This window comes from Miniopterus natalensis, chromosome 10 (genome assembly GCF_054644295.1).
Source record: "Miniopterus natalensis isolate mMinNat1 chromosome 10, mMinNat1.hap1, whole genome shotgun sequence".
In the NCBI taxonomy this organism is placed as follows: domain Eukaryota; kingdom Metazoa; phylum Chordata; class Mammalia; order Chiroptera; family Miniopteridae; genus Miniopterus; species Miniopterus natalensis.
In genome coordinates this window covers 3,689,657-3,713,380 of record NC_142090.1, presented here as the reverse complement: position 1 = coordinate 3,713,380, position 23,724 = coordinate 3,689,657, and the positions used below count along the sequence as shown (strand labels likewise).

Sequence of the window (23,724 nt, the reverse complement as noted above, 5' to 3'; positions counted from 1 at the left end):
TCCTCCCCGAATATCCACGTCCCTCCCACCTTCCTCCCCAACCCCTTCACGCCTCCAGAATTCCCCCCAGAACATCCTCACCAACCTCTCCCGGGTGGGACAGTGATGGGTGTCATCCCTTACAGCCTACGATGAAATCACAGCACGTTTCTGAATGAAATAAGGAATTCTGCATTCAGCTTCTAATGTAACATTTCCTCCCTCAACGTGAAATATGGCAGGCCACTCGCCTTCCTTCCTGCAAACCCCTCCCAAGGACTCCAGGAGGCTATCCAGTTAGTCTATTATTTATCTCCACAATTTTTAACAAAACAACAACAAAATATTTTTCCTTTGGGTTTTATTTACCTAGAAGCACTTGGAGAACATGAGTGACATGTCTGATGCCAGGAAGAGAAATTAAAACTGGATCTAAATAAAAAGCAAATCGAGGGGGTTGGGGGTGGGCGGTAAAGGGGGCCTAATATATGAAGACAGAAGATGATTTGACTTTGGGCACACAGTGCACTATACCGATCTTGTATCATACAAATCCACACCTGAAACCTGTATGATCCTATGAACCAATGTCACCCCAATACAATTTATAAAAAAGAAAGAAAAAAATCAAATTGAGTATGTTACATAGACAGAGATGGTGAGTCTAAAAAAAACAACAAAAAAACTTGATTGTAGAAGCCACCTGAAAATGCTCAGCGACCATTAGTAATACACAAGTTAATTAAAATGGCAAGGAAAACCAAAATGCATATCATAAGAAAAGCAGATAACCCAATGTGAGAAAGCATCCAATTTTTGACTCTGTGGACGGCCTTGGACACCCAGTGTCTCCCAGCCTCCTGCAGGTCTCGCCTTTGCTTTTCAACGTGAGCTTGCACCTTGGCCAGGTAGCGCCTGTGCTCTTCTCCGCGGGTGCCACCCCCACATCCCAGGAGCATCTGTGCATCGAAGAAGAGGTCATTTGTGTAGTAGGCGCCCTGGTGCTCCCTCTCCAGGCTCTCCACCACAGCCATCAGCTCCTCCAGCTGCTCCCTCTGCTCCTCCCCAGTGGCCTTGTTGTTGAAGCTACAGTACCTCCTCCCGCACTCCTGGACCAGGCTCCGCAGGCTGTGGTTGTCCGTGTTGACTACATAGTCGTCCAAGGAGTCGCCCCCTAAGTCTTCCTTGTGGGTGAACAGAACCACCATATATCTCATGGCTTCTGCCCCAAAGATCTCCTTCACCCTCCTCACTGCCACCGTGTCCTGGGCAGTGAAGCGGCCCAGCTTTGTCACCAGCAGCAGCACGTGGGGCCCTGGGGCTGAGAATAGGTAGCAATCCCCAATGTCCTTGTATATCTTTTGGTCCAGGGCCTTTGCCTCAAAGATGGGGGGTGTATCAACTACCAGGATATTCTTCCCATTCCAAGTGCCTGTGGCCACCTGGCACCTCCTGGTCACAGCCTGGGCCCCCAGCTTGGACTCAAATACCCGTTGGCAGAGGATGCTGTTCCCAGTGGCACTTTTCCCACAGCCAGATGTGCCCACCAGGACCAGCCTCAGTGAGGATGCTGCTGCTAACTGGTTACCTTCTGCTATGCCTGAAAAGAAAAATTGTGTGTCTTACTAAGATAGTGATGCTCAAAATTTTTTAGTCATGGACCCTTATAGTATCTCATGAAAGCCATGGACTTCCCTCCTAGGAAACAGTCACATCTAAATACATACAAAGTTTGCTGACAAATTTAGGCTGTTTTGGGTCACAGGAAGTCCACGTAGGAAGCCCACTTTGGACCCACAGCCAAGAGTAAGAACTGCTACACTGAGGAAGATGCTCCAAGCCCTTCATCTAGACCAGGGCAGGTACCGTTTTTCTGAAGGAAAAGCGGTCCCCGTGTTTTTTTTCTAGGGATGGTGCCTAGGCCAGTTTCATGATGAACAAATTTGATTACAGGGGGGCAGAAGATGAGAAGTCACAACTGGGAAAATACTACCACCTCTTTCTCACCCACAAATTCCCAGGCACACCCATGTAGAAGTGCTCAACACATTCACCCGAACCTTGGGAGCAAAGGAAGTGTCAGCTGTGACCTCCCACCAAGGGCCAGCTGAGGGTCCCTGGTCTCTGCTCTGTGGGTGGGGAGTTGGACGCTTGGAACTGAGACGACAGGAAGGTCGTAGTTGACGTCAAGGGCAGAGTCTGGGAGATGAGTGAGGATGGGTGGCTGAAGAGGAGTGGAGGATTAGAGCACTAGAAGGACCTGTGCTGGAAAGATCATCTCCTTGGCTGATTGAATTACAGGAAGTTAAGAAAAGTGGTGTTGGGGGGGGGGGGCGACCCTGAGCCAAGAGCTAAAACCTTCAAGGGATGAAGAGGGTGAGAACCCGAGGAGTTCTGGAGTCTTATGAGCCCAAATGGATTTCAAGGTCATTGTAGCCTCCTAAAGTCTATTATTTTATTCCTTCTACTCTGTGTTGGTTCTTCCTTCCTGCAGTTTTCTGGGATGTTTTGTAGCAAAAACACGATTACTAAATCTCTCTGTGAACTTTTCCAGTTTCCAGCTGAGAGCAGACAAGGAAAGAGAAGTTTTGTCCACAATTGAGTTCAAATCCTCCAACTTCTGACTTGAAGTTTCATTTCCAGTTTTCCACACATCCTGTGCACCGAGAGCATGGCACTGTGGGGGTCGGGTGGGGGTGTGATGATGGGGGGGGGGGAGGTAAAGGACAAGGGAGCGTTGGCTTTTTCTTCCTCAGATTAAAATCACTGGGTCTGTCGCTGTGTTTGAGGTGAGGGGCTGGGGCTTCTTGAGAACTTGGAGGCTTTCTTACCTTCAGGCATAGTTCCATATCTGGTTTTTGGAGGCCCTTCCATTGTCTTCTGGAACAAAAACAGGAAGAAAATAAGCAGCAGGCGTCCACTTGGGAGTTGGCAAGGAACTCCCCTCCCCGCAAAGCCTTCAGTAATGTTCACATCTGTTGAAATCAACACACTTCCCTGACTGACACAGAAGCAGAAATGAAGACAGAGCCACAGATGCAGAGCAGAGACCAGGAGTTCAGCTAAAGCGAGGAGCCCTGGGCAAAGGTGGAGATGAGAAGGGGCAGGGAATGCCCAGTAGCCCTGGGTAAACCCTCTCGAACTTCCCACAGAGTTGGGAGTGGGATTTAGAAGGTTCTAGTGCAGTCCAGAGAGCTGAAGGCTGGGCTTACGAACACGTACTGTCACTGAGGAATGGAGAACACGGGGGATCCTATACCTTAAGCCTCCCAGGGACCGAATCTATTCGCCGAGTCCTGGGCTCCTGAACCTCCTGTTTCTGGGAATTACCCAGGGGATTCTGTAAAATGTGTTTCTTAGAGGTTTTGGCTCACATATCTGTACTGTTAGAACATAAGCACCCCCGCGCCCCCTACCCGTGACTCTGATGCACTCATCCCAGGACCTGAGCTTCGGGGTCAGTTTCCTAGTCCAAGCCCTTCCTCCTGCAGAGCAGGGAGGGAGTTCAGAGGGTCAGCCGCCCGCACAGCCCTGGCAGCGTGGGGTGGGAGCAGGTGTCTAAGGGCACAGGTGGCACAAGGCCTTGAAGACCACGGTCATGGCCTCGGGCGTCTCCCTCAAGACACTTTGGGGACACTCGGAGGAGAGCGGAGTGTTTTAGGCGGTCAGCCCAGATACACGCAGGATTTTCACTTTGTAACTTGTTCTGAGGTTAGACTGGCTTGTATGTCCTCAGAAATCTCCCTGCCTGAGCCCAACAAGCCCGTGGGGCGTGTTTGCTGCCTTCTAAAGGGTGTGTTGGCCCCTGTGGGCGAGCGAGCAGAGCCCTTCCTTCCTTGTTGGGGAACTAGGCTAGGAAAGGACTTAGGCCCAGTAAGAGCCCGGGCAGCAAGCTGCAGGAGATGCCTGCCTGCTCCTGAACCAATGTGTGAGGCTCAGGGCGGCCTCACTCACCTGGGGGTGTGGGGTTACCCTTTCTAGGTGCTGCTCCCCTTTCTGGTACCTACTAGAACGGGGGTGCTCCCTCAGCGAGCATCTTACAGGCACTGGATTCTTCCCGGTCCCCACAGCTCCTGCCCCAGCCAGCTCCCTTCCCCTGCTGGGCTCACCGGTCCTGCAGAATTGGAGACAGGTCTGACGCTGGCCCCAGAAGCCCCTGACCTACTGCTGTCCTCCGGCTGTGAGTGTGGCAGGCTGTTCCTTCTAGTGCAGGGAGAAGTGTCCCGCCTCTCAGACCTCAGAGGGCAGGAAGCCCAGGGAGGTGGGGCCCAGGGATGACAACTTAAAGAGACAGAACACTCGCCACTGAGGCAGTGGGATGGGGCGTTTCCACTGAAAACCCGGCTTTGGATGATGGTGCTGTTCTCAGGAGGTCCCTGTGCCACCAACAGCTTGTCCCCTGGGGGCCTAACCTCAAAGGAGAAGAGCATTTTAGGTTTTTGAGGAATGTTTTCACTTCTGGCCTTGAGCACTGATCTCAATTCCTTTTGCTCTTAGGCCTTTACCTATAAAATGGTCTCTTGAAAGCCTCCTTCCCTAGGACAGTGCCACCAAGGTGGTCCTAATGCCAGGACGTCACCTGCAAAGCCTCATCATTCTCAAAGGAAAGGGAGGCTTTCCCACTGTTGAAAATGGGACAGCAGGGAGAGGATGGCCCTTTCCTTCGGGGCTCACTCTGGCCATCTTTTAGGTCTCTCCCCCCAGAGGGTCACGGGAAAGGTGAGGAACATAGCCAGTTACCTCGGGAGGGGGGAGGGAGGGACAGGATGATGGTGATGGGGGCCTGGCCTGGTCAGGTCAATAACAGGAAGGTGACTGCACCTGTCACAATCTCTAGAGTTGGCTCTGCCCATACATAGGGAGGGGTTTAATTTGATCTGAAGCTAATCAGCTGGGGTCTGATTTTCACCCATTCTTGCCAGCCATTGTCTCTAGGGAAGAACCCAGCTCAATTCCACCTAGTTCACCTGCCCCCAGTCAGCTTTACTGAGATATAATTGACAAATAACATAGCGTAAGTTTAAAGTACACAGTGTGTTGATTTCACACATTCATATATTTGAAAACTGGTCACCACCAGAGCTAGCACCAGCACCACATCCATACTTCCTATTTCTTTCCTGTGGTGAGGACATTTAAGATCTACTCTCTTAGCAACTCTCCAGTACATAACACGCGTTACCAACTAGAACCACTCTGCTGTGCATCCCACCCCAGGACTTACTCACCTCTCACAGGAAGTTTGCTCTGTTTCACCAACATCTCCCCATTTCCCCCACCCACCAGCCCCTGGTAACCACCTCTCTACTCCCCATTTCTATAAGTTTGGATTTTTAAAACTTCACATAAAAATGTGATATTATATAGTATTTATTATCCTCAGTCGAATTTCACTGCAAATGCCCTCAAGGTCCATCTGCAAATGGAAAGATGTCCTTCCAATTTTCATGGCAGAACACAGACAGACACACACAGACACAGACACACACACACACACACACGGTGGGCAAAAGTAGGTTTGCAGTTGTGAGTACTCAAAACACAGAGTTTATTCCTGCATTATTATTTATTATTGTATCGTTTGTTCCCCACACTCACAGCTCTAAACCTACTTTTGCCCCCCCATATATCTGTTCCTCTGTAGAGGGACCCTCGGGTTGTGTCCATTTCTTGGCTACTGTGAGTAATGCTGGAGTGGACATGGGGTGCAAAGGTCTCTCTGAGATCCTGTTTTCGTTGCCTTTGGGCAGATTCCCACATGCATTATAAAGTGGTGCTATGTTTGATTTTTTGATGACTCTGCATACTGTTTTCCATAGTGGCTGCACCAGTTCCATTCCTGACAGTGCACAAGGGTCCCCTTCTCTCACACCCTCACCAACACTGGTTATATCTGGTCTTTTTGATAATAGGCATTCTAACAGGTGCGAGCAAGGTGATCTCTCATTGAGGTTTTGCTTTGCATTTCCCTGATAATTAGCAATGTCAGGCACCTTGTTTTGCTGTCCATTTATGTGTCTCCTTTGCAAAAATATCTCTTCAGTTTCTCTGCCCGTTTTTTAAAATTGAATTTCTTGTTTTTTGCTACTGAGGTATATGAATTCTCCATATCTTCTGGATATCAACAACTTATCAGATAGATGACTTGCAGATATTTTCTCCCATTCTATAGATTGCCTTTCCATTTTGTTGATGGTTTCCTTTGCTGTGCAGATGCTTTTTAATTTGACATAATCTAACTTACTTATTTTTGTTTCTGTTTCCTTGTTTTTGGTATCTAATCCAAACAAGGATTACCAAGACTGATGTCAAGGAGCTCACCCCCTTTGTTTTCTTCTAGGAATTGTATGGTCTAAGGTCATCTGTTCAAGTTTTCATCTACTTGGAGTTCACTTTTGTGTACGGTGTCACACAGGAGTACAAATTCATTCTTTTGCAGGTGGCTATCCGGTTTTCCCCAGCACCATTTGTTGAAGAGACTAACTTTTTCTCATTGTACATTCTTCATTCATTTTTTTGGTAAATTAATTATTTTTAATTAATTATTTCTGGGGTTTTTGTGTTTTTCCATTGATCTATGTGTCTGAGTTTATGCCAATACCCTACTGTTTTGATTAGTAGAGCTTTGCAATATAGTTGGAAGTGAGGATGTGCGATGCCTCCAGCTTTGTTATTCTTTCTTGAGACTGCTTTGGCCATTCAGGATCTTTTGTGTGTCTATAAGCAATTTATGATAGTTTCTTCAATTTCTGTAATAAATTCCATTGGAATTTTGATACGAATGGCATTGAATCTGTAGAGCAATTTGAGTAGTATGGACATTTCAAAAATATTAATTCATCCATAAGCCCAAAATTTCTTTCCACTTATACTTGTGTTCTCTTCAATTCTTTCACCAGTCTCTCATACTTTTCAATATACAGGTCTTTCAACTCCTTGGTCAAAAGTACTCCCAGGTATTTTATTCTTTATGATGTTATTGTAAATGGGATTATTTTTAAATTTCTCTTTCCAATAAATTTTCATTACTGTTTACAAGTGCAACTGCTTTTTTATATTTTTATATTGTTTTTGTGTCCCGCAAATTTACTGAACTTCCCGATCATTTCTCACAGTTTTTGTTTGTTTGTTTTCGGTGGAGTCTTTAGGATTTTCTCTAGGTAAGATCATGTCATTTGCGAAGAGAGACAATTTTACGTTTCCCTTTCTGATTCTGACCCTTTTCTATTCATGCCTAGTTGCTCTGCCTAGGGCTTCCTGTACTATATTGAAGGACAGTGGGAGAGCGGGCATTCTTGTATCTTTCCTGATCTTAGAGGAAAAGCTTTCAGCTTCTTACTGTTGAGTCTGATCTTAGCTGTGGGCTTGTCATATATGGCCTTTATTATGTTGAGGTACGTTTCCTTTGTACCCAGTTTGTTAAGAGTTTTTATCATGAAAGCATGTTGGGTTTTGTCAAGTGCTCTTTCTTTATCGATTCAGAAGATCAAATAATGTTTATCTTTTATGTTGTTAATGTGCTGTATCACATGGACTGACTTATGGATGTCGACCCATTCTCATTTTTGAACAGTGTCTTTTCTTGCCTAGTTGCCCTCCTGTAGTTAGAACCTCCTGCACAAAGCTGAAATAAAGTGACAAGAGCAGATATCTGTCTGATCCCTGATCTTAGCAGGAAAGCTTTCCGTCTGTGATCATTAAGTATGGTACTAGCTGTGGGATTTTCATAGATTCCTTTTAGCAAGTTGTGGAAGTTTCTTTCTCTTCCTAGATTGTTGAGTGTTTTTATTATGAAAGAGTGTTCAATTGTGTGAAGTGCTTTTCCAAAATCTAGTGATATTATCGTGTGTCTTTTCTTTATTCTATTGATATGGTTTATTATACTCACTGATTTCTGAATGTGAAAACAATACTGCACTACTGGGGTAAATTCCACTTGGTCACGGTGTCCACCTTTTTATATATTGCTGGATTCTTTGTGTCAGTATTTTGTTGAGGATTTTTGCCTCCACATTCACAGGAGATGTTGATCAGTAGTTTCTTTTTATTGTGATGTCTTTTTCTGGTTTGTTATTTGGACAATACCGGCATCACAGAATGAGATGGAATGTGTTCTTCCTCTTCTATTTTTTGGAAGCGTTTGTGAAGATTTGATATTAATTCTTAAATGTTTGGTAGAATTCACCAATGATGCCATCAGGGCCTAGGTTTTTCTTTCATGGTAATAGTTTGTATTAGTAATTGATTCTCTTTATGAATTATAGGTCGATCCAGATGTTCTATTTTTTTTTGAGTCAATTTTTGTAGTTTATGAATTCTCCCACTTCATCGATGCTATCTAATTTGGGGAGCATAAAATTGTTCATAATATTTCCTTATAATTATTTTATCTTCTTAAACTCAGTCATAATGTCCCCTCCTTCATTCCTGATTTTAGTAATTCTCTATATGTTGTTTTGGTCAGAATAACTAAAGACTTGTCAATTTGTTGATATTTTCAAAGAATCAAGCTTTGGTTTTCTGTATTGTTTTTCTATTCTCTTGTTCACTGATTTTCACTCTATTTTATTCTTCTTGTGGTTGCTTTAGGTTTAGTTTTCTGCTTTAATCACTGCCTTAATGTGGATTATTAGGTTATTGGTTTGAGACCTTTCTCCTTTGTTCAACATAGCTACATGTATATTTCCAGCTATAAATGTTCCTCTAAGCATAGCTTTAGCTACACCTCATAAGTTTTGTTTTGCTTTTTTTTTATTCCTCTCAAAATATTTATAATTTCCCTTTGGATATCTTCTTTGATTTATTGCTTATTTGGAATTGTATTGTTTATTATTAAATTTCCCCATTTTTTTTCTGTTACTGATTACTAATTTTACTTCATTTTGGCTGCAGAATGTACTCTGTCTGAATTAAAGCCTCTTAAACTTATTGAGGCTTATTTTATGACCTCACACATGGTCGATTTAGGAGAATGTTCCTTGTGCACTTGAAAAGAATGTGTATTCTGCTGTTGTTGGGTGGAATGTTCTGGTATTGGACCTAGTTGGTCACATCTTTTCATCTTTGTTCATCTTCTGATTAGTTGTTCTACATATTATTCAAAGTGGGGTGTTGAAATCTGCAGCTATTATTGTTGAATTGTCTATTTGCCCTTGACTTCTGTTATTTTTTTGCCAGTCATTGATTCTGTCTTTTGCTGGTTAAAACCTACCCCTGAGCCCCCTTAGTAGAATTCTCATTTCAGTTATACTTTTCAACTCCAGAATTTCTATTTTGTTCTTAAAAAATAACTTTTATTGCTTTCTTGACATTCTGTATTTGATGAGATATTGTCATGATAGCTCCCTTAATTTTTTAAAGTGTGATTTCCTTCTCTTCTTGAAACTATAATTGCCGTTGTGAAGCCCCATCTTCAAATCCAGTATCTAGGCTCTCTCACAGGTAGTTTCTGTTGCCTGAATTTTTTTCAGTGTATGGGTCACACTTTCCTGCTTCTTTCTATGTCTTGCAGTTTTCATTAAGAAACTGGGTATTTTAAGTAATGTAGTGTCGCAACTATGGATAATGATTTACCTTCTGCTTTTCTAGGACTCTATTTACTGTTGTTTGCTTGTTTGTTTATTGACTTGGCTGGACTCTTCTGGGAAGTCTATGTCCCTTGTAGTGAGAAACCTCTGATGTTGCTCCTCAGAGGTACAGCCTTGGGATGTCACCTGGGATGACAATAGTTTTAGTAAAGCTCCTTTTGACTGTCTCTTTCCTTAGTCTTTCTGTTATCCTGTGTGTCTCTATAGGTATTGCACCCAGCTATTAGGCCTACTAGTCACCACCTTATCAATCTCCTGTTTTTGAGAATGTCTTAGCATAAATCACTCCACTGATAAAATTACATTTGGTTTCCATTTCAGGGGTGGTTTTTGCGGCATCTCTCAGATTTTCTCTAGCCCTAGAAGGATCTTTGTACCTGTACCTTTTCCTGGTTCTCTTGGATAAACTTGCTGGCCTGTGGTTTCTCTTGTAGCTCTTATAGGGTTACCAGTCTCCTCTAAATTACTTACTAATAAATTCTTCCCTGCTTTCAAAAGAACCCTTTGAAATTCTCACACTCTTCTTCCAATAAAGTCATTTCCTTTGAGGAGAGCTTGGGAGTTCTCTGTAATTATGGACTTCTTTTCACCCTGCACAAAAACTTTGAGCCACAGTTCTAGAGTCTGAGCAGGGGATGGTAGCCTCTGGTCTTCTCAACCCCCCTCTCCCAGCATGTACCTTCCATCATATGAGGGGGCTGGAGTGTGGGCAGCTGGATTCCCAGGATTCTTAACCTGTGGTACCTGGGATTGAGTTTCTGCACTATGAATAGAGAAGCAGGAGGGTGTTGCTGGTGCACTCACCGGTTTTGTCCTGTAACTCAAGAGTTGGAGGGCTTGAGAAAGGCTGTGAGCCTACCACTATTGGTAACATAGAAGACTCTTGCTGGGTAACAGAGGAGAGAGGGAGCCCATCTTCTTAACCACATCTACCCAGAACGGAGTTTCCTTCAAACTGAGCTGAAGGTGAATGAGGGAGGGAGGAATTAAGTCATGGCTCAAGTACCACACAGACTCTCACACTTCTTACTAAGGCTTAGTAGATTTAAAAAAAAAAATCAGCATTTCTTCATTTGCTATATGACCTGAAGGCAATTTTTAGACATTTAAAATTTTTAAAATTCATCTGTTATGGTTGTTCTACAAGTAATAAGTCTGCAGAGTACCTCACGATGCTGTCTATAGGTGGAAATCCTGTCAGTACTTTTAGAATAAACATTGGCTATCCTGCTAGCTCCACTCACCTTCCCCCCTGCCAAGTGCATGCCATTTGTACAGTTCACTTTTCCTTTTTTGTTGTCTATAGTGGAGGTGGATGACATATCGCTAAATGGGAACCGAGGTGGCAGCTGCCAATGCTTTCAGGTTGCTGTTCATCTAGAGTCCTTGGCTTTCCACTCAATGAGATACGTTATACTCAGAGGACAGGAGAAATGCTGGTGTGTCCTTAAATTCCAAATAGTCATTTATGGTCTCTCACAGCTCAGACATGAATCTTTTTTTTTGCTTTTTAAATATGTCTTTATTGATTTCAGAGAGAGGAAGGGGGAGAGAGAAAGAGATAGAAGCATCAGTGATGAGAGAGTCATTTTTTGTCTGCCTCCTGCATACCCTCCACTGGGGACGGAGCCGGCAAGCTGGCATGTGCCCTGATTGGGAATCGAACATCGATCTCCTGGATCATAGCCCGATGCTTAACCACTGAGCCACGTTTGGCTGGGTGACATGAACCTTTTAATTGTAATTTTCAGGTGATATTTCTTCATGATCAGCAATGAGGCTCCTCAACTGTTTACTCACAAGCTAAGCTTTGAGACTGTCATTGTTAGAATGTGAAAGATGGCACTATCGATGAGCACCAGTTCCAATAGAGAGCACACTTATTTGTTTGGCTCAGGTCAGGGTCAAAGTGCTAAGAGCTGCCCCTGCCCTGGAGGAGAAACTGCTGAGGGTTTGGAGCCTCACAGGAAACTCCTCCACTTCATCCCCAGGCCAGCACCAGCCTAGGAGGGGTCCAAATCAGACCCTGAGCACAGTTCAGTGCGATCTCCATGGTGAGGTTTCTTCTTGGCCCAGCCTTCTCCTCTCAGTCCTCTGAACACTTCAGCAGGTCCAAGTAAGGGGACATGGGCCCTGTAACCCAGCCTTTCTGGCCTGTGCTGTGACCACAACTTGAATTGATGAGTGAAACTCAATTAAGAGAATGTGAAGCAGGAAAGGGCTGTGGTGTAGGTGGGATGCCTGCTTTTCTGTTTACAGCTGAATTTACACTAAATCACCCTGTACCTCATTCCTTGGAAAGGGAGGGATTATGAAAAGCAAGACGGTTTAACGGTCTTGTGATATGCTGAGATATACAAGGAAATTGTCCTTTAGTCCCTTGTTAAATATTTATTTACAGCATATCTCAGTAGTAATAAAGCACTTAAGAACATATCTTTATGGGAGGATTGGAATGAAGAAAAACTGTAAAGCTAAAACCGAAAGGAGGAAATGCAGATAACAGCAGAAACTGTGTAAACGAACCTGAAAATCTCAGACATAGGGCAACTGACTGACAGTCCCAGATGGACCCAGGAGCCTCTGAATTCTTCCCTCGGTTCCTGTTGGAAGCAGCCTCTTCTTCTGCCCCTGGCATCATGGAAGGGCTGGAATTCAGGGGGTTTCCAAGCAATCTTGTGGGGTTTGGAGGGAGGGGAATAAAAAGCCTTGGAAGACGATTTAGGAAGGGAGCAAAGGGTGTCTTGAGAGCAACAGAAAACTGTGGGAGAAAGACCCCTGCTTCTCTGCCTCTGCCTTCTTGGCTGTTGGTTCCACGTGGTAAATGGAGCTGCTGTCTGTCCCTGTCTGTAACTGTGCATCGTTCTGATGACCTGGGGACAGACAGCATGGGAGCAGAGGGCCCATAGTGATGCTGCTCCTTCACACCAGACCCCTCAGGCCAAGAGTCCCAGGACTGGTCTCTGCATATGGTCTTCCATGAGGACCCTGAGCAGTGTCACAGGTTAATCACCACAATCACCCCAAATCTGTGAGGAAGTGTGGGTACGCGGCCAGTGCTCAGGGTTCTTACTGGTGGGAGAGTCTTGGACTTGTTCTCATGGGCAAGGCCCAGATATTGGCGTGTGATGTAGTTCCTTGGGCGACATCCGACCTGCATGATCTGACACTTCCCCATCTTCTCATCTGTAGAGATACCGGGGTCAGAGGGGTGATTGTCCAAAGCCATAGACCCGATAGTGGCAGAAACAGACCCACTCACTTTTCCTGACCACATTTCAGGTGTTAATGGCAGACACCAGCGCTGATGTGCTATGATGACAGTCTGCTCTGAAGCTCATGGGACAAAGCAAGTGTCATTGGGCTAATAGAAGGGGACACCCTGTCAGACAGGTTAGCCATCCTGTGCTGTGGCTGAAGCAGGTGGCTCCTCAGTCAGGTGTATTTAATGCATGAAAGCTCATTTCGTTCTATTTTGTAAGGGGAAATGGCTGCCACTAACTTTATTGGTGAGACAGAAGTGATATCACTGATAGCTTTCAAGTGTAAAATTCTATGATATGCCCTATGTATATTACATTGTGTGCCCACCACTCCAATTGTAGTTTCCGCCTTCACCATATATTAGACCCTCTTTTCCATTTACTCCCCACCCACACCCTTCCCTTTTGTGACCACCATACTGTTATCTGTGTCTGTGAGTTTTGTAAACCTATTCTTTTGTGTGAATTTGTTGTTTTCTGGGAGGGCGAGGTCGACTCTTGCTGGTGGGCCTGGAGTGAGCTCTCAGGCAGAGGTGGTCTCAGGACCTGCTGGGCTCACACCCACTGGCAGTCTGCCAGTTCCCCTTAACAGTCCAGGAGTCCTTCGTTTCCTCTGTGTCTGTCAAAAAGGAGCAAGGCTTTGATTCTGTCTAGGTGTTGTATTAACCGTTGACAACTGATAAGTTCTGCGGTCAAGGGCCTGAGTTCAGAGAGGGCAAAAGTAAAGAGGGTGGGTTGGGGCACCTCTCGGGTGTAGAGTCCTGGGCACTGACAAGTTTCTGAGAAACAGGGTGAGGCAGATTCAAGGCCTCCAAGGAACCCAGCAATTCACCCTTCCATGACCTCCACGGTCCTTCTGGTCCACATGTGGAGGGGGGGTGGGGCAGCTACTCTCTAAACCCTGGCTCCTGCAGAAGGGGAAATCTCTGGGGTGTAGAGATGATGAAGGCGAGGAAGGCAGGAGAAGAGGTGGAGGATGGAGTGAGGTGTTGTGTGAGATTCCAGGGCTGCTGAAACACAGTACCACACACTGAGCAGCTTGAGGCCACAGAAACTTATGGTCCCATAGTTCTAGGGGTCCAGCATGAAAAGTTTGGCAGAGCCCCGCTCTCTCTGAAGGTGCTGGAGATGATCCTCCCTTGCTGGCTCCCAGCTCCTCCCTGCTCCTAGCAGTCCTTGGAGGTTCTAGCCTGGTGAATGCATCCCTCTGATTTCTTGCCTTTTGCATTTTACAAGGTGAAACCAATCTGCACCCCCAACACTCTGCTTGGAAACCTCCTCAGCTAAAGACTCAGGTTCATCACCTACAAGCTCTTCATTCCACCCAGCAGCACAACACAACTCAGCAACTTCTCCCAACTGTGTATCAGTGTCACCTTTCCTCCAGTGTCCAGTAACACAGTCCTCACTTTGATCTGAGATCTCACCTTTAATATTCAAATTCCCAGCAACAGTCTCTTCAAGGCAATGTAGGCCTTTCTGTCAGATGCCTGCTCAGAATTCTCCCAGTGTCTGTCCATCACCTAATTCCACAGCCACTTCCACATTTTAATGATTGTTTACAGCAGCACCACACTTGCTGGTACCAACACCAACCCTATGAAGCAAATATCCTTTTAAAAGATTAGGAAAGTGAGTTGCAAAGAGGTTAACTTATCCACATGTGGCCGACTGAAATCCATCTCCCCAATATAGCCATGTTCTAATCCCCAGAACCTGTTAGGGTTACCTTAATGCAGATGTGATTAAACGAATGATTTTGAGATGAGATTATACCAGTATTTCTGAATGGGTCCCAGAAGTAATTACAAAGGCCATTAGAAGAGAGAGGCAAGAAGGTAAAAGGAGGAAGGCAATGTGATGATGGCAGGAGAGCCTAGAGTGATGGGGTCACAACTAAAATAATCTGGAAGCTTCCAGAAGCTGGAAGAGGGAAGAGCTGGATTCTCTCTTGAATCTTCCTGAAAGACTAGCCCTGATGACACCTTCCTTTTATCTCCATAAGACTAATGTCAGTCTCCTGACCCTGAGAACTCTAAGAGAATTAATTTGTATTGTCTCAGTCCACTAAATTTTTAGTAACTTGTTATTGCAGCCAGAATAACTGAAATACCAAGGTTAACTGTTGTTTTGTGGAAGTGTCAGGACAGTATGAGGAGCCGTTCCATTCACCTCCTGCTATTATTTCTGCATTGTCCTAATAAGTTTGTGGTTTGAATTTATCTAGATCCTACCAGCAAAAAGAAGCAAAAAAAATAAAAAAGAAAAAAGCGCCCTGAGCTCCCCAAGGCAGACTCCTATAGAAGGTAAAGAAGTGTTTTTTAATAAGCCCCAATCTTTTGAAAAATTCATATATGTGCAGATTGCCATGTGTGTCTATGATGTGAGGAAGAAAGAGGAAAAAGGAATGAAGGGGAAATGTCAAAAAGGAAGCCGTGTCTTTCTCAACATCCATCCTCTTGCTTCTGACTATGTGCAGGACCAGCATCCTGGAAGGGTTAGAGCAACTTCACGGACTTGCAGGTGGGGACCGGCAGCAGAGAGACAGGTGGCTCACAGCAGAGCTGGAAGTGGAAAGGAGTTCTTACTGACAAGGAGCATGGCCAGGTGAACAGTGCAGGAGACAGACGAGGCATCTCTCCTCCTATCACAAGTCTTCTAGAGGGAGATCACCCCTACGGTAGGGTTCAGAGGTGGGAGCTGGGTTCTAGATGCTTCTCATGGTCAATGGCCTCAAGGCTATTACCACTCAAGACCTGGGTCCTATGCCCTGTAGCACCTGTGGATTCTGTCTCAGCCAGTTCCCTCTTCCCTTTAGGGAACTGAAGAGTGTACCTGAGCTTAATACCTGGAGAAGCCATTAGTTGACCAGAAAATCATCCAAGGCAGCTTTTGCCTGAACAAGGTTCATGCAAGGAATGTGGAGAGTGAAGTGAGATTGGCCAGTGGTGGAGATACCTTGAGCAGGAGATGAAGTTCTGGCTCACCTCTCAACTCATATATATGCAGCCTGTCAAGGTGAGCTTCCGGGGTTGGTGAACTGTAGGGCTGCTCAGGGCTCTGTGCTTAGAGTGGCCCCTCACATGGTGTAATGCTCTGTAATGTCACCTTGGAATTTTTCATGGTTTTTGAATGTGGGACCAGGTATTTTCCTTTTGTGCCAGACCTTGCAAATTAATAGCTGGTCCCGATTTCTATATTTTTTTGGAATCCAAGTGACTCTTGTATGGGCCCTTTCTAGGTGACACAAGTCATTAACAGCAGTAATTGGTCCAATGACATGGTCATCAACACCATCATTTCCAAATCCAGCTGCTTCCCTCCATGGTTAGCCACACTCCTGTCCACTACTTCCTGCTACATCTGGTCCCCTTAGCCCCTCCCCTCATGCTTAAACATTGACTAATCCAATTATTCAGTGTAGTGAGCCAAGATGTAAACTATAAAAACTCAGTATTTTTGGGCGATGGAACAGACAACTAGAACACCTTGTCAACCTTGGGAACTTTGACAGCCTGCCTCTCGCCTGAGCACAACTTCCAGAGCCTGCTGGATTCATCTCCCTGGTAAATCTAAAATAAGCTGCTTTTGTATGGCCTTGGGCTGGGAGAAGATAGCGAGGTTGAGAGGAAAAATTGTGTCTGCTCCTTAGGTGCATGTTTACTCATCAGGTCATGCAGACTTTTAATCTTTAAGAACCATATGAAATAAGCAGAGAGGCTGTGTAGCCACTGGAAGCCTTTTTTTCCAGGTCTTCTCTTCCTCTTTTTATTTTTATTTTTTGGCTCCCAGTGGTTTAGACCCTTTTGGCTTTGTACCTCAGTCTGGTGAATTTCTGAATGAGTAATTTGAGACCCTTTTGAAAGACTATATTTTACCCCATATTGTACCATCACTAGGGAGCTCCCGAGGATCCACTAAGTCCCATGCCGAACTCCCTTCCAGGATCACCCCTGTAGGCTCCCATTGCACCTGGGAAAATGACAGACACTGTGCCTGGCTTTCTGGGCATGATCTAGGTCATGTAATAAGGGCCTTTTGGATCCACTGCTATAACCCAAACACTGAGCATAGCTTTGGAAATTTGGGTGTGAGGTTGGGCAAACGGAGGAAAGGGTTTCAACTTGACAAAACTGAGGCACCGACCAAATTTTAGAGCAGTAATACTGTCTCTTTAAAGACAGACGGTTCCTCCACTGGCTCCACGCAATCTGAGCTTCCTGGTTCAGTGGGTTCAGAGGGTGTGAACACTAGATCCTCACAATTAAATCAAAAACACCAGATCCAAGAGCCTCTTTGGAGAAAACTTGGTTTCGGCTGGTTGAAAAGGTGAGGCTGGCTGAGAAGTTGCCCTGAGGATGGAGCTGTGAGGGCAGGAGCTCCAGGGGGTTCAGGGCATGGGTTCTGGTCGGAGGAGGGACCAGGTACTGTGCCAGCAGCACAGCAGGGGTAGGGAGGAGGTGCTGCCAGAGGGTAGTGGCAAAGGGTAGCCGGGGAGTCAGGAGCCAGATTAGCACAGTGTTCTGACTGGTGCCCCTTCATGCGCTTGCTGTTGGGACAGACAGTAGGGCTGCCTGTCGAGCTTCGTTTTCCTTTGAGAGGAAATGAGTGACCCCAAGGTGGGTCTTAGAGCTCGAAGGCAGTTTAGAGACCACCCAGTCTCACTCCCTCCTTTTACTGAAAAAGAAGCAGGACCCAGGGAGCGTGGGGACTCCAGGGGTTGCCCATGTCCCTAAGGGCAGAGGAAACCTAGACTGCAGTTTGCTGAATCCTTTCCATTATTCAGCAGAGACGAGCTGTGTCCCCAATAGTGTGACACATGAGGTGAGGAGGGTGCTGAGGGGAGAGGGTGGGCTGCTCTGCAGGAACAGTGTATGTGAAACCCTCCTGCTAGCTTCCCTAGTCACAGGCTCCCTGCCAGTTCTCTGTCTGGAAGGAGTGTGGCGCCTCTTCCCTGCCCTGTGTTGATGCAGCTGTGATGTGATGGGAGTTTAGAGTCATGGGCCTGAGAGGAAACCGAGAAGAGGCCATGGTGTGCAGTGTTAGGAGGGAAGGCGTAGGTCAGACAGACTTAGAATTGGATCCCTGCTCCGTCCAGAACCTGTTAGCACTGTGACCCTGGGCAAATGATGCAGCCTTTTCCAGCCACATCAATGTCCTTGTTTAAAAAGTTAGAAAAATAAAATTAGCTTTGTTCCCGGGAATTTTGGAGTAAATGAAATCATGTACATAATATTTATCAGGGTGTTTATTATACAGTGTTCAGTGGTGGTGATAACGTGTGCACGTTAAATTTTATTATGGGAAATTTTTAACTTATTCATAGATAAAGGGAATAGTACAAGGAACTTCCATGTACCTTGACCAGCTTCAAACATTATCAATGGATGTCAATCTTGTTTCATCCATATACTCACCACTCGCCACCCACCCACATTATTTTGAAGCAAATCTCAAATATTATTTCAGTTCATCAATATGTATTTAAAACCTTTTTAAAAATATTGATAATCAGACTTCAATAAGCAAGTCGAATTTTTAAAAATTACCAGTTGCATTCAGGTTTCCCTGATTGTCTCATAGTTTAAAAATTGCTGCCAGGCCGGGCTTGGCTCAGCGGTTGAGCGTCGACCTAGGATCCAGGTGATTGGGGTTCGGTTCCCGGTCAGGGCACATGCCCGGGCTGCAGGCTCTATCCCCAGGCAGGGGCGTGCAGGAGGCAGCCGATCAATGACTCTCTCATCATTGATGTTTCTAGCTCTCTCTCTCCTTCTCTCTTCCTCTCTCTGAAATCAATAAAGACATATTTTTAAAAATATTTCTTGGAGTCAGATCCAAATATGACTCAATAGTCACAATTGTTTGATTTCTCTTACATTTAACTTAATATGTAGGTTTCCAAGCTTCCCTGTTTCTCTCTGGGAAATTTCTCTATGTGACAAAGGCGAAGTCTTCTGTCTACGGAACTGGATCGGCTCTTCTAGTTCCAGGGTTGTGTGTGAAGTTATATTTAAGGAGAGGCTTCATCCTACTCAGCTTTTACTAATTTTTGGTGGGAACACTTCATAGATGCCGCTGTCACCTTCCATGAGAAGGCACAGAGTATGTGGTTGTCTCTCTTTCTGTGTCATTAATCAACATTGATGATTGCCTTCATTTCATTAAGGGTCACAAATGATAACACTCAAATTCTGTGATTCTTTCACGTAGTAGTAGGTGGAATAGTCATATTAAAAGGAAGTTCCCCTCAAACATCCTCTCGTTTCCACAAGGTGCAGTTGTATAAGAAAGACGAGTACTCGATTCTTTCCCTGTGTCAGTGTTCAGAACAAGGAGATGCCCTTCTCTCAGACTCCGAGGGAGCAACTGACTACTTTGAAGAAGATGGCATTGCTATGTGCTCATGGTTTTCAACGTATTTGATACGTTTTGCGTCATTGGCATTGTTATCGATGGTCAGATTATTTCATCTTTGTCCAGTTGGATTTTCTTGAAGTTGGCTCTTAAGACTTTCTGATAAGGTCCTAGTGACTTTTGAGGGCATCCTGGCTTTGTAGTTGACAAGAGAATGTAGACTCCACTCAAACATTTCCTGCCTAGACCTAGAATCAGTACTTTCTCCTTTGAGCCATATTTTTTTGGCGGGAAATGGTACTTGAAGACCACACTGCTGGCACTAAGGGTCCTCATTGTCACTGGGCCCATTATTTTCTCTATGCGTTTTCAACGGACTTCAAAGCCACACACACACACACACACACACACACACACTCACAACTATGAATAGAATTTCTGAAGACAATTTAAGATTTTTTTTCAGGTTTTGGATTTAGTTGTTTTTTGGTTTTAAGGTATATCCCACTGGAGATGAACAATGAACTTATTGCATTTTCAAGGCTCTTGGACGAATTCTTTATGTGGTTCATCCACCACACAAAATACAATTAGATTTGTTTCATTTCATTTTGATTCTAGTATCTTAAAACATAACTTTTGTTGTATAATTATGTAAACTACCAACATGGTTTCAAGATCAAATTTATGAAATCGAAGTGTATACAAGATGTACAGTTTCCCGCTTATGTCCCTGGCCCTTCCATCCTGCTTCTCCCATCCCCATACAAGTACCTTATTGTCGGTTTAGTTGCAGAGTATCCTGCTATTGCCTTTTCATATATATGAAATATATGTTGATTATATTTTATACATGTAGTTAATGTTCCTTCCTCCGAGAGAAATGGTAGGTAACCTCTACATGTTTTTACACCTGATGACGTATCCTGGAGATCTCTCCACACCGGTCTAGACAGACACATCTCATCCCTTTTCACAGCTGGACAGCACTTCACTGTGTGACTATACCTTAGTTTATCCAACCAGTCCCTGCTGATGGCCATTTGATAGTTTTTTGGTCTTTTGTTATTAAAATAATGATGCAATAAGTAGCATTATGTGTATTTTTTTGGTCAGTGTACTATAGGGATAAATCCTAAGATTTTGTATTGACAATTAAGGGGAAAATCTGTATGTACTTTTGCAGGAAGTGCTGACTTCTCTGTAGGGTGTGGACTGGTTTTCCTTCTCAGCTCCCCCCACCCCTTTACCAACAGATTCTGCCAGCGAACGTTTGCCCTTTTACCAATTTATTTTATTACTTGTTTTTTTGTGTTTTGATTTTTTCTCTATTAAGGGTGTAGGTTAATGTATTTTCATATATTCAAGGAACATTTAAATTCCCTTTTCTTGGAAGGTTTATTCGCAGCTCTTGCTCCATTTTCTATCGAGTTGTTGATCTTTTGTTTCTGTACATTTTAATTTTCTTTGTATAACAGAAAAATTCACCCCTTTGTTGTAAGTTGGAAAATGTTTTTCCCCCAGCTTGACATTAGTGCTTTAAGTTGAGTGTGGTTTCTTGGTCTTGCGTTAACTGGGAGATTTTTATGTAACCACACTCATTAGTCCTTTTATTCACTCTATTTCAATTCTTCCAAAAGTTTTGCCTACTCCATCGATTTGGAATTTGACTGGCAGGAGGCAATGGATGCAGCTTCACCCTTTTCTATATGGTTATAGTTACCCCAGAGCTGCCTTATTAGTCCGTCTTCCTCCCCATTGATGTGAGATGCTGCCGTCCTGAATGTAACTGTAACACAATGGAATGGAATCTAAATGAACACGGTAGGATTAATTTGGTCCGTTTCTGAAATTTCTGTTTTGTTCCACTGTCCTCTCTCTTCGGCACCAACATCACACTGCTTTAGTCATAGAAACTACGGTGCTTGGCTCCTGGGAGAGCCAGTCCTCCCTCCTTGTTTTCTGTTGTTGTGTTTGGGTTTTTTTGATGGTGCCAAATAACTTTCTCTTTTTTCCATCCATATGAACTTTATAATTCATTATTTTAACTTTATAACGCACTTTTAACTGTATAATGCACTCTTTCTCACCTGCAGGAAAAGAAAAGTGGTGACAAAAATTTCAAATTTATAGTTATATAAAATCATGTGAGAGAAGTATCTATTAATTCCAATTTTATGAAATTCATTAAACATGAGTCAGGATTGAATTCAGTCAAATGTCTTTTCTTCATCTAGGTAATTTTCCTCTTCATCTATTAATGGAATATAACAGCGAATTTTCTCACATTGAACCATCCTAATATTACTGAAATAAATCACATTTTATCATGGTGTATTAATTTTTAGTGTCTAATGGTTTATTTAGGATTTTTGTATTAACATTTCCAAATGAGACACATCTGTAGCTTTAATTATTGGTGAAATCTATGTTAGCTTTACATCAATATTACTTTCGATTGAGCCAAAGAGTTGAAATATTTCCTCTTTTTTATGTGATTGGGGATAGCTCACATAGCGTGGAGATGACCAGATCTTTGAAAGTGGAAGTGAGTTCTCCTGGGACAGCACCTGAGCCTTGGACTCTTTTGTGGGAAACTCAGCTTTATTATTTCTTCCATAGTAATTGAACTTGTCATCTCTCTGTCCTCCTGGGTTCAAAATGAGTAACAGTACACTACAAATTTTCAGGGAGCAAATAAGAAAGAAAAGAGAGTTGGGAATGATCCCCACCAGCTAAGTTGACCCTATTCCCCTCTCCTTCCCTTCACGAAGGTCCTGTGAGTATCCGCACCCCAGAGCCTCTTGATAGAACATGGATGACCTTCAGGACAACACCCTGAGAATTGTTCTGGTGGGAAAAACCGGAAGTGGGAAAAGTGCGACAGCAAACACCATCCTTGGGAGAAAGGAATTTGAATCTAAAATTGCTGCTGGTGCTGTTACCAAGAAATGTCAGACAGCATCGCGGGAATGGATGGAGAAGAAACTTCTTGTTGTGGACACCCCAGGGCTCTTTGACACCAAGGAGAAACTGCTGACCACCTGTGAGGAAATGAGCCGGTGTGTCATTGCCTCCTGCCCTGGGCCTCATGCCATCATCCTGGTTGTGCGTCTGGGCCGCTACACTGAGGAGGAGCAGAGAACAGTTGAATTCATCAAGGAGATCTTTGGGAAGTCGGCCATGAAGCACATGATCATCTTGTTCACTCGCAAAGATGATTTGGAGGACCAGACACTGGATGAGTATATAGCACAGGCAGAAGCGAAACTACAAAACATCATCAAGGAGTGTGGGGACCGCTACTGTGCCTTCGATAACAGCTCAAGTGCAAGCAAGGCTGTGAAGGAAGCTCAAGTGCAGGAGCTGGTGGAGCTGATAGAGGAAATGCTGCAGAAGAATGGAGGGGCTCACTTCTCTGATACCATCTACAAGGACGTACAGGAAAAGCTGAAACGTCAACTAGAGGAATGGAAGAAAGAACGTGCTGATCAATTACAGAAGGAAATTAAACTAGTAGAAGAGGAATATAATCAGAAAAAAATATCAGAGCAAGAAATGAAGAAAAAGAAAAAATTCCTAAAGGAAAATTACCATAAAGATGTTAAAAACAGAAAGAAAGAAATTGAAATCAATATATTTGAAGATCTTGTAAATCTGTTCAAGAAGATGCTTGAAAATACCTGGCAAAAGTTGTGGAAATGATGTTAGTTCCTTGTTTCTTAACCTATAATGATGTCTTAATGCGATTGATTGTATTTTCCAAAGATGGCTATAGCAGTATCTTCTGTCCCACCAATTGCTCTTGAAATCTTAGCTTGTTTTTCCTTCTGTGGAGTTATGGGATCTGTGTCCCCTACTTGAGATTCTATGGACTTTGGGGCTGCTTTGACAAATAGTGGATGGCTGTGACTTCTAAAGTGAGATAGGGAGAATGCCTCCTTGCTCTCTGGGGTATGTGCCCTTAGATCTTGGCGGCCATGTTGGGAGGAAACCCAAGTTGCCCATCGAGAGACCAGGTGAAGAGGACTGGAAGTCACTGGCCCACTCCCCTGGATGGTCTTTCATTTGCCAACAGAGCTAACTTGCCAGCTGCACAAGTGAGGAAACACGGAAGCAGATTCTCCAGCTGCCAACTGGGCCACCTCAGATCACGCTACAAAGAGCAAAGACGATCCATCCCCACTGTACCCTCCCCCCCACCCCCCAGATTGCATATGCATGAGAAAAATAAATGATTGTTATTGCTTTGAACCACTAGTCTTTGGGATGGTTTGTTATATAGTGATAGCTAACCAGAAGCATCCTCCCAGCTCATTTCCCACCAAACCCACAATGCCAACAAACAGAAGAAGTTACAAAATTGGCATAATCAGGCACTCATACACTACGTAGAGAATTCAAATGAGAAACCCTGCCTGCGTCCTGTGTTAGCACCACTGGTGATGTACATTATTTCAGTCCACGTCTCTGAGCACTTTGTTAGTGAAGCAGCAGGCTTCTCCAGCAAGATGGTTCTGTGGTCCCTGTGAGGCAGGATA

At 44.3% G+C, this 23,724-nt stretch overlaps 1 protein-coding gene and 1 pseudogene across 1 annotated transcript; one reads left to right on the top strand and one right to left on the bottom strand.

Annotated features, from left to right (window-relative positions):
- Positions 1-323: 323 nt before the first annotated feature.
- Positions 324-2,820, bottom strand: LOC148092153 (GTPase IMAP family member 5 pseudogene; annotated as a pseudogene).
- Positions 2,821-21,997: 19,177 nt separating this feature from the next.
- On the top strand, positions 21,998-22,888 carry LOC148092152 (GTPase IMAP family member 7-like). Its single transcript, XM_087821313.1, has one exon. The coding sequence runs from the start codon at positions 21,998-22,000 to the stop codon at positions 22,886-22,888; it is 891 nt and encodes a 296-aa protein (XP_087677439.1).
- Positions 22,889-23,724: the final 836 nt, after the last annotated feature.